Source organism: Centruroides sculpturatus, unplaced genomic scaffold, assembly GCF_000671375.1.
Source record: "Centruroides sculpturatus isolate CEXI.00-Female unplaced genomic scaffold, Cexi_2.0 scaffold887, whole genome shotgun sequence".
NCBI lineage: Eukaryota > Metazoa > Arthropoda > Arachnida > Scorpiones > Buthidae > Centruroides > Centruroides sculpturatus.
In genome coordinates, this window is record NW_019385057.1 from 295,274 (window position 1) to 307,185 (window position 11,912).

General features: G+C 26.8%; 1 protein-coding gene across 1 annotated transcript in view; it reads left to right on the forward strand.

The window, feature by feature from the left end:
* The window catches only part of LOC111634044, a 99,147-nt gene that overhangs the window by 59,323 nt on the left and 27,912 nt on the right, over positions 1-11,912 (forward strand). Inside the window, exons 7-10 of the mRNA XM_023378724.1 lie at positions 1,021-1,107; positions 3,712-3,831; positions 6,972-7,052; positions 10,539-10,670. Coding sequence (XP_023234492.1) covers positions 1,021-1,107; positions 3,712-3,831; positions 6,972-7,052; positions 10,539-10,670 — 420 coding nt within the window. The remainder of the gene's footprint in view (positions 1-1,020; positions 1,108-3,711; positions 3,832-6,971; positions 7,053-10,538; positions 10,671-11,912) is intronic.

Sequence of the window (11,912 nt, forward strand, 5' to 3'; positions counted from 1 at the left end):
ATATATATATATATATATATATATAAGTTTAGAGTACATGATATCACGACTATTTGGCTATTTATTTCCATTTCAGATTTACTCTAGTGATAGTGTAATTACATTAGATAATAAGAAGTTTGTGCACTGGTATTTTTTTCTTTTTTTTGCACTTACAAGTTTATAAGTAGTGTAACATTAAATATCATAGATAGTGTTTGTGTGAGAACTTGCTATACTTGTAACATTACATTTTGAAAACAAGACTATTGACAGATAATGGCCATAATGTTATAGGAAATAATGAAACAAGACAAAATTGTTGTCTAAGAAATGTTGTACCATACAAGCCTTGGAAATCTTTGATCTGGAAGATTGGCAAATTATTTAGTATATATATCTATGTAGAGAGCTGGTAAGGAATAAGAATGTTTATATCAAACTATTAGACTGAATATTGAAAATGTTCCAGATGCTAACTTTAGTTGACAAAATACAAAATAGACATTCTTCCATTGTTCATTTTCATTCTTTGCAGTGTCTTCACAAGTATTATTAAATAATTCATGGATTTCTTTATACCTTTCAGTGTCAGAAAACAAAAGTCTGTCTTCTTCTCACTCAGCATATTTGAAAAAGTGATGTAAATCTTTTGGTATATCTTATAGGCCTTGTTATAAGCAAAGGACTACTCTGATTGTAAAATTACATTTAACAGTAGCCAATGTAAACTTCTAATGGCTGACTTTACTTACAACGTTATAACTGTTTGTTAGGTTATAACAAAGCATTTTATAATGGAAAATACCAATGTGCAAACTTGCTAATGTTCATAAGAAAGCTGTAAATGTTATTCATTGAAAGTCCTAAATAGTAACATATTCAATTCTGACAAAGTTAGTAATTTTAATTTTAAATTTAATGATTGTATAATATCTAATATTGATTGATATGTCATTATTAAAATTGTAAGCTTATACTTTTGTTTATTTATAGTTTATATTGATATATATATGTGTTTTTTTTTTACTCTAAATTCAGAATAAAATTAGGAAATTTCAATCATGTATTGCATCATTAGAAAAAGAAAATTTCATGCTTCTGAATGAACTGAGAACTTTACAAACGGTAAGTTTATTGTTAAAATGTTATAGAAAATTTTTCTATGGTTTTTAATTACAGTTTATTTAAAGGTGTATTTTATCATTTTGTGTAATAAAGAATACTCATTTATAATGTTTATGGAAAATATTTAACTTTTATATACACTGATACCTCATACTTTGAACACTTCAGAGTTCAAACTCTAAATTCCACAAAAATTTGCTATGGAGTTTGAACTGTCTATGCTCAGTGAAAAATGCACTTGAAGTATAAAATAAGCTTCTGAACAAAAAATATGATTGTAAGTTTGTAATAATGTGTTAAATTGTACAGCTTTGTTAAGTAAGGACAGATGTTTAAAAAATATGCAAAACTTTCTACTTTTTATTTAACCCAATATCACTTATTTATTAATCATGGTATCTGAGAAGCAAAAAAATCTAATAAGAGAGAGGTTGTAATATTGATGATTCAGATGAAAAAGTAACTTGTCACAAAGCATGAAAACAGCACACCTTCAGCCATGTTTAAGGTACTGAAGTTGCAATGGTGTGCAACCAGTAAATGCAATTTTTGTTTTATTATACAATATTTACATATTATATTCATTGTTTTCATGTTTTAATTTATTATTAGAACATTTAATTGTATTATTTTTACCTTAAATTATATGTATTTGCTGTTTTATGTTTATCGAAATGGGTATTGTTTAGGGTGTGGGACTAGATTAATTCACTTTCCATTGTTTTAATGGGAAAAATTGAAGTTTGAACTGTTTCCTGGAATGAATTAAATTCAAAGTACAAGGTACCACTGTAGTTCTTAATATAATATGGCATTTGTAGTTGTTATATAATAATATTTGTTTAAAATATTTATGTCATTAATAAATACATTAAACAATTACCTGCAATTGTAATGTATTTTATGATGAATTAACTTGCTAATTAAATAAAAGTAAGAATTCTTTACATTGTTAAATTTTGAACCGATGGTGAAAAATTTCTGATCTATAGCTAAGAAATAATGTAGGTATAAATATTATAAATTGCCAGTCTTATCTGTACATTTAACTTACTTCACACTCATTTTCACAAAATTAGTCACAACAAAATGTTTATTAACAATTTTCATAACTATCAATTATAGATGGTCATTACATTAAGCAAAGCCATTCAGTTAATAAGCAAAATTTATCACTAGCAAAATAAGCAAAGCATTCAGTAACTGGAAGCACCCTCTACTTTATAGATTTCATCGTTAAATTTATTTTGAATAAACTTTGCACTCTAACTTTTTGTTATAATTTTTTAGAAAAAGTGCATGGATTATATTAGTAGATATGGTAATTTGAAACATTTAAATGTAAGAAATTTTTGACAAAGTAAGAGTAATGTTTACTGTATTATCATTAAATGCTGAATCTGTAGTTCTGAAATGATAATGAGAAAACATTGAATTAAGTACACTTACATTGCACTTTAAACTACAAATACATTTAAATTCAAATAGGTTTGTAGATTATTGTTAATTGAAATAAGTTTGTTGTCTTTAATCTAGTTTATTTCAGTAAACAGTAGTTTTTCATTTTTATGCTATTTATATACTGTATTTTCACAGAATGACCGACGTACTGCATAAAAACGGGATGACCAGCATGCCGAAACCTTGAGCTTACTGGTGTGCTGGTTAAACTGTGACTAAAATATAAAATTAATCATATCTAACAAAACTAGTTGTTAATTAAATGTTAAAGAAAACATTATTCAGGTACAATAAAATAATAACATTGTAATTTGACTGACTTAAAATCAGGAAGAGTTTTTGTTTACAAGACAATAAAACGACTTATTGATGTTAGTGGTTAATCAGCATGGGCTTCACTGACCATCTACCCTGACTTTAAAAATAACACCTTCCTCTCAAATTTCACACAAAGTGGATGTTAATCAGTGTAAGCTGAGCTAATTTACAGCCAGTTTCTTAAATTTAATATGTTTATTTTTGCATTTTTCAAATAAATAACAATAAAATACACATAAGAAAGCACTTTCAGAATTCCATGAGTATTTTACTTTGTTAGAAAGAAGACAAAATGAAGAAATTAAACCTATAATCATAATTTTTGATGTAATAATGCTGACAGTTTCAGTTTTAGAATAAAAACTCATTCGTTTTTTTTTTAATGCACTCTCTAGAGAGGGATATATAACCTCACTTAAACTGGCATGCCAGCTTTTACCATACAGAAATATCTGATTTCATGTCTCCCCAGATAGACCAGCATGCCAGTCATTCCACGAAAATATGGTACAAAATTTAAAATTAGTAATTAAGCATATTCTTTTAAAATATATAATAAAAATATATTTTAGTTTTAAATTTAACTTTTTAATACGTTCATATGTTGAAAATTTTTATGTTTACAATGTTTTAGTACACTGTTATATTGATAATTTACATTGAAATACACTATCAGATACATTAAATAATCATTATATATTAATATATTTGTGTACTTTTTAAAATAGTTTAATATATGACAATAGCTCAATATATTTGCATAATTATATTATACANTAATATATAATTTTAGCATTTTTTTTCTCTCTTTTTAATTAATATTAGAGCTTAAGAGAAGAATGTAGCAAATTACAAAGAAGAGTTCAAGATTTAGAAAGACAGAATCATACATTAACTTTAATGTTTAAACAATGCTTGTTTCATACAGCAGGAAGTTCAGATCAGGTAATTTTTCATTAATTGAAAATTTTATTCTTTTTTATTCTTTAATTTCAATTTAATTCTTTTGAATGATCATCACATCAGGTCTGCCCTTAGTAAATGAAAAGCACTATTGAGATCATTAAAATACAAACAATAATTAAACAATAAGTAAACTGCTAAAAAATTCACACTGAATACTACAATGTTGCTAATTTTATTAGTCTGTTTTGTGAGAGGTAAAGATTTTAATGTTGTATTTAGAATGTATTTAGAAAATTTCCTCACTTTATACTGATTACATAACCATAATTTTAGACTCACTGGGGTGCAGAATCCAGTTGGACTCAATCAATTTAAGGTTAGCCCTGATGAGTATAAATGAATACTTTCTAGGAAAACAATTGCAAAATTAGATACTTACAGTATTCTGAATATTTTGAACAATATTGACATGATATTATATTATAATCTGTATTTTCATCATTTTAAGGAATGTAATATTTTTAAACAGTTTGTTCATTTGTGATTAATGAAAGATAAATAAGCATATTCCAAATGTTAATTCTTTTATATTTTTAATTATTTTAATAATATAACTGTGTATTGAACAATGTAATAGTTTTATGAAAGTTATCCATTGAAAGACATCTTGTTGTAATTTTCATCCATTAACAATGAAGAAACAAAAAACTTTTAATGTAATCTAACAACACATTAGGCAATTATGATAGTTTTTGGTATATATAGCGAAAGATGTGTCAAACTTTTTTTCTGACTTTGATCAACTACAGCATACTGATTATTATTAAATCAAGTAATATGATCTTTAAAATTAGAGGTTTTAGGAAATCACTTTGGAAAATAAATACAGTGGAACCTGATTAACTCAAACTGGGATAACTCAAAGTCATTTTCTTTCCCTGATCATCTAGCATAGGACTTTATATGTTAAATCAAACTTGTTAACTGTAATAGGGTTTTTATACAATATTTTCATAAACTTTCCAGAATTTTAATTTAAAATAATTAACATTCATCTATTGATTAAACTAATCAGAAACTTTCTATAAAACATGGGAACCACAAATGACTAAAAATAAGCATTGTGTCATGTGACAGTGCTTGTAGGGGATGCTTCCAGATAGCATGAGTGACTCTAGATACTGTAACTGCCATTCAAGCCTGTTTTTTTCCAAACATTTATTTATTTATTTATTTGATTGCTGATGGATTTCTCTGACTAATTGACCTAATAAATAAATGGATTTTTGATAAATTAATTTTATAAAACAATTATAGTCTGATTCTGTGTGAAAATTTTAACCTTTGTGGCAAAATTTTAAAAATATAACAATCAAAGATTGGTATGTTTGTGATAAAAAAATAAAATACAGATCAATTCTAGATGTGAAATATCACAATTAAATAATTCTTACTAAACACTTAGGAGTGAATGGATCAACCATTCGGAAAAGCATTTACTTAACCATTCAGTTAAGCATTTACAGGTTTCTGGAAAACACCGAGAAGTTTACATCGACACAATGATTCTGAGTAATAAGATCCATGGAAATATTGTATGGATAGTTTATTATGGGTCACCAATAAACCATAGCACAAAATCTTTATTTTTACTTGAACCTCTATAACTCAAAGTCCAAATTTTTTCTCTTACCAATTTGAATTAACAAGGTTTCACTATGTATAGATATTAAGAGATCATAGATAGAAAAGAGAGAGGTCTGTCTTAACTTATTTAATACTCTCTCTAATAATAACATGTGTAAGAATAAAAATTGTCTGCATAATATCCAGCAATTGATTGATGGGAATTATATGGAATTAATCTAATCAATTGAATGGTCATATAGATTTTTTCCCTGCATATTCGAGACATTCTAGTTTTTATTTATATGCAGATCAGATGTGCCTCTATTAATTTTCTGTTGTCTTGGAAATAGAATTTAAAATAAAATAAAAAAGAGAGAAATAAGAAATAGAGAACAGAAAGAACTTGTCAAATTAAAATGTAAGGACACTAAAATTTTTAGTACACAAACCATAAAAGATATAAAACATTCAGATTTCACCCCAGAATATCTTTAATTAATATGAAAGTTAAATATCAGTGTGAAAACTAATGTATTTTAAATATATAATGTTTAGAGTTTTAAAATTTGCTGAACTTTTTATATTAGAATAGTTTTTCTATTTTTCTGCTTACAGTCAAAATAATTTAGTGATAGTTTGCATAGTTGTTAACAGAAAATGTGTTTGTCTGTCTGTGACAGGTGGAGTATGTCGTACATGTTTATCTCCACCTGTAATTAATTGTATGCCACATGTAAACATGTCTAAAATTTAAGTAGGAAAGAAAAATATTTTTATTAGCAATTCATAATTGGCTTCTAAAACTTTAAAACTGACTTTTTAAATTTTACTAGAATAGGCGATTTTTATTTGGATTTATAAGATTGAAATTATTACAGGATTAAAATGTTTTTTAAACAAAAATGTAAATTTTTTTTCAGTTTTAGTGATATAATAGGGAAAATAATTTATTTTAATAAACTTTTCATATTTAAGAATGAGTTGTTCTCACATGATTCTTTTTGTCGTAATTGATAATAAATTGTCTAACGATGGCCTATCATATTAGGTCGAAAACATTAATGTTTCTATAATAAACAGTTTTTCTCAGCATCAGGTATTTAATGATTTATTATTTAAGGAACTGAGTAGGATATTTGGTTAGTCATAATTGATGCTGATAAAATAACAAGTTTTAAAAGATATTTAGAATTTCAATTGATGTTTTCATTCATTAAACATTTTTTATTCATTTATTTTATATTTATTCTAAATATTGAGGAATAATTAATGTTTTAATTTATTTAAAATTTTTAATTTCACTGGACATAAATCATTNAAATCATATTTTTTATAAATATATCAAATATATTTATTTTTATTTAATATTTTTTAGTTTACAAATTACACCATAATTATTTGTATTATGTTTGTAGCAGTAATATTAAGTTAGTAGATATAAAAAAATTATTTCCTTTTTTTTGTTATATAAGCTATTAAATTATTTACAATTTTATTTAAGTGTTAATTATTATTTCTTACACTTTATCAGAATTTTTTAAATTTTATAGTTGGGATGTGATTCACAAAATAAATGGCAAAAACCATTGTATTCTGAATCAAATGAAGACTCATGGCTAGAAAATGCACAAGTAAATTCTATTTTTATTCTAAAACTTTCCTTACCAATATAAATTAAAAATATTTGTTTCCTAATTCAAATACACGTGTCATCACTAACGTATCAGCCAATTAATGCTTTCATAATTTGAAAATTATAGTTTTGCACTTAAAACTAGATGGCGCCACTACACATAGCTCTCAAATTGACAAATATTTGATCATAACTTTGTTGTATAATCAGTAATGTACTTTTCTGTGTGAAGAAATGAGATAAAGTGACATAAACCAAAGTATTTTAATTAATCTGTGATGAATAAACACTATTTACGAACAGTAGACCTCTATAACGCAAGTTCAAATAATGCAGATTCGTATATCGTGGCAAAATATTGCGACCGTATTCGTATAAGGACGCTAAAAGAGACATTCGTAAAATGAGGTAAAAGTTCATCGCAATAGTGGAAGAGCAGCCGAACTACTTTCCACTGTTCAGCGCCACGCTAGAGGGATTTTAGGCGTGCAAGTTGAGTTTACTATCGTCTGTACAGTATCATATTTAAATTATATATAAATTAAGTTTATATATATAAATATAGGTTTGTATATATAAATTATATATTTGTAAGTCTAATACAATACTGTAATTTTATAATTTTTACGTTATCTAAAATTTTCGCTACGGAGATTTTAGGCAAGTAAGTTAAGTTTACTATGGTCTGTACTGTACAGTATGTAAATTAGGTACCGTAAGTCTAATACAGCACTAATTTTATACATTTCTTGTGAAAAAAACATTTCTTATTCAACGGCCATAAAAATTTTTTTTTATAAATGATGTCTCCAAAGTTCAACGAATTTTTCGCAGAAAATTAACTTANTTTTGATACTAAATTAACTTTTAAAGTATAATTTTTCTTGTTTTTATAATTTTTAATATATGTATTTTGTTTGTAAAAAATAAAGAAATAATTTTTAACGATACAATAGCCATGATTATTATTTAAAAAATTTTACATTAGTCTTAACATAGATGAAAATTCAACGCGAAGAGACACACAACGGAGAAAAATTTCAACATGGGATAGGTTAATGTATTTTTTCATACATAATCAGTTATCCGAAAAGTAAGTTATCCGAACAACCCCAGTTCCCAATTGATTCGGATAAACGACGCTCTACTGTATAATAAAATAGTATTTTAATGTAATTTAATGAAATTAAAAATTATTTTACTGTAGTTTAGTATCAGATTTGCTTACACAAATTAAAATTTTTTAATAAAGTTTTGCAATTAAGATTTAGTCCATCACAATATATATGCACACTCATGTCACATTATATTAGGTTGTTCGGAAAGTAAGTTCGTTTTTTTTACCACTAGACAGATTAGTCGTATTTTTCCCGCCAGTTTTATTCTAAACTGTTATCATTATATATTTTGACAGCTAGCATTTTAAGGCTTATTTGTAAAAAATTTTGTTTGATTTTGTGCAGTTGTTTATTTTTTGTGTCCCATCAAATATGGAAGATCGAAAGCAGCATTTTCGGCATATTTTGCTCTTTTATTACCGAAAAGGTAAGAATGCTGTTCAAGTGAGAAAAAAATTGTGTAACATGTATGGAGAAGATGTGTTGACAGAACGACAGTGCCAAAACTGGTTTACAAAATTTCATTCTGGCAATTTCAATATTGTAGATGCACCACGTTCTGGATGGCCAGTTGAAGCCAATGAAAACAAAATAAAGGTACTGATTGAAGCAAACTGCCGAATAACAACACGTGAAATCACTAAGAGATTAAATTTGTCAAATTGAACTGTTTATGATTACTTGAAACAAATTGGTTTCGTTTCAAAGCTTGATATATGGGTTCCACATGTTCTTAAAGAGAGATGCTCTCTTTGGTGGGATTTTAAGGAAATTTTTTTTGGAGCTTTTACCGGACAATTTAACAATTGATTCGAAAGTGTACTGCCATCGAGTAAACAAACTGAGTAATATCATCAAATAGAAAAGGCAGCTGGAATTGATCAACAAAACAGGTTTAGTGTTTTACCACGATAATGTCAAATTTCACAAGTTTGGTAACTCGTCAGAAACTGTTATAACATGGGATGTGCTATCACACCAACCATATTTGCCAGATCAAGCACACTCAGATTATTAGTTGTTCCGGTCTATACAAATTTATTTTAACTGTAAGATGCTTATTTGAAATGACAATATCAAAAATCACTTGGATCAGTTGTTTGTAAGCAACGATCATGAATGTGAAATTATGCTACTACCAGAAACGATGACAACAGGTATTTGACCGAAAAGGTTAATATATACTTCAATAAAATATTTATTTATTATAAAAATATTGTGTTTTTTTCCACGGAAAAAAAAAGCAAACTTACTTTCCAAACAACCCAATAGAAAACATGATTTAATAGAAAAAATATATATATACTGTATTTTCACAGAATGACCGACGTACTGCATAAAAACGGGATGACCAGCATGCCGAAACCTTGAGCTTACTGGTGTGCTGGTTAAACTGTGACTAAAATATAAAATTAATCATATCTAACAAAACTAGTTGTTAATTAAATGTTAAAGAAAACATTATTCAGGTACAATAAAATAATAACATTGTAATTTGACTGACTTAAAATCAGGAAGAGTTTTTGTTTACAAGACAATAAAACGACTTATTGATGTTAGTGGTTAATCAGCATGGGCTTCACTGACCATCTACCCTGACTTTAAAAATAACACCTTCCTCTCAAATTTCACACAAAGTGGATGTTAATCAGTGTAAGCTGAGCTAATTTACAGCCAGTTTCTTAAATTTAATATGTTTATTTTTGCATTTTTCAAATAAATAACAATAAAATACACATAAGAAAGCACTTTCAGAATTCCATGAGTATTTTACTTTGTTAGAAAGAAGACAAAATGAAGAAATTAAACCTATAATCATAATTTTTGATGTAATAATGCTGACAGTTTCAGTTTTAGAATAAAAACTCATTCGTTTTTTTTTTAATGCACTCTCTAGAGAGGGATATATAACCTCACTTAAACTGGCATGCCAGCTTTTACCATACAGAAATATCTGATTTCATGTCTCCCCAGATAGACCAGCATGCCAGTCATTCCACGAAAATATGGTACAAAATTTAAAATTAGTAATTAAGCATATTCTTTTAAAATATATAATAAAAATATATTTTAGTTTTAAATTTAACTTTTTAATACGTTCATATGTTGAAAATTTTTATGTTTACAATGTTTTAGTACACTGTTATATTGATAATTTACATTGAAATACACTATCAGATACATTAAATAATCATTATATATTAATATATTTGTGTACTTTTTAAAATAGTTTAATATATGACAATAGCTCAATATATTTGCATAATTATATTATACAATGAAATTCTTAATTGTTTTTAATTTATTAAAGTTTAATAGTTATAAATAAATAAATTAGAAATCAATTCCTGTTATTATATTACAAGGTGCAAAAGAATTTACAGCAACATGCAAGTCATGATTCTCCTTCCCATAATAGCCAGTCAGAAGATAGTACTGAATCTCTTGCTAGTATGTGTAGTGATTATTCAACTCATAGTGGTAGCAGTGGAGGGAATGTAAGTAAAATTATATACTTATTATAAGTATAAATTATTGCTGTTCATATAATTTTTGTAATATTTGAATAATAATTTATTATAATTTGAAACATTTTGCATATTCAATTTGTGTTATTTAAAAGACTATGTAAATCAGTTTTCTGCTTTTAATATTTGGTAAAATGAACAAGTTAGTTAAAACTTGTTCATTTTATCAAATGCTGTGTGTTAGGTTTGTTTTTGTAATTATGTTTTTATTTTATTGTTTGTTTTTCTTGTGATTTTATGAGGTTATGATTGTTTTGGGAGGAGACCAAATAGATACAGTCGACCCCCTATAACATGGTAGATGTGTTCCGTTCTTTATGAATCCATTTTGTACGAGTCCTTGCCAATCACAGCCCAGCACGTATGCACTTTACGGACTACAGCTGTTTGAAAGGTTTCCTTCCATAAAATTAATCGATTCCTAGACTAATTCGACTCAACATTTCCAAAACACGTATATTTTTTTGGGAATAATTCGTATAAACTTTGCTATGAACAAAACATTGTAGGATTACTTACCGAGTGTGCACCGTTTGACATTGCCATTGCTTAAGCTTGTTTTCATCGCGGAGCAGCGCACCAAACGGCGGCCACGATTTCTGATAAGTTATTTTTCTGCGAAAACTTCATTGAACTTTGGAGACATCATTAATATAAATAATTTTTATGGCCGTTGAATAAGAAATGTTTCTTTCACAAGAAATGTATAAAATTAGTGATGTATTAGTCTTACGGTACCTAATTTACATACTGTACAGACGATAGTAAACTCATCTTACTCACCTAAACTCTTCGTAGCGTGGCACTGGATGGCGGAAAGTAGTTCGGCTGCCCGATGACGTTTTACCGAATTATAGGAGTTTTTTTACCATGTTTGTATGGATACCATCGCAATTTTTTCACCGTCATATAGGAATCCAAACTATAGGAACCCGTGTTATAGGGGAGTCGACTGTACTTGATGGTACTGACTCTAATAAAATGAAAACAAAGTAAAATACTCAATTTCCAGCAATTCAGTTGATAACTAATTAACTAAATTTTGATCATACTTAGTAGTCAACATTAAGTTACATATTTCACAAAATTAAAAAAAAATGAACAAACTCTAGAAACATGACTTAATTATTCAAAATTTAAAAGTATTCTGAGTAATTTAAACAAAAAAAATATATCAAATAAATAAAAAATAAACAGTAAAAATAACAACAC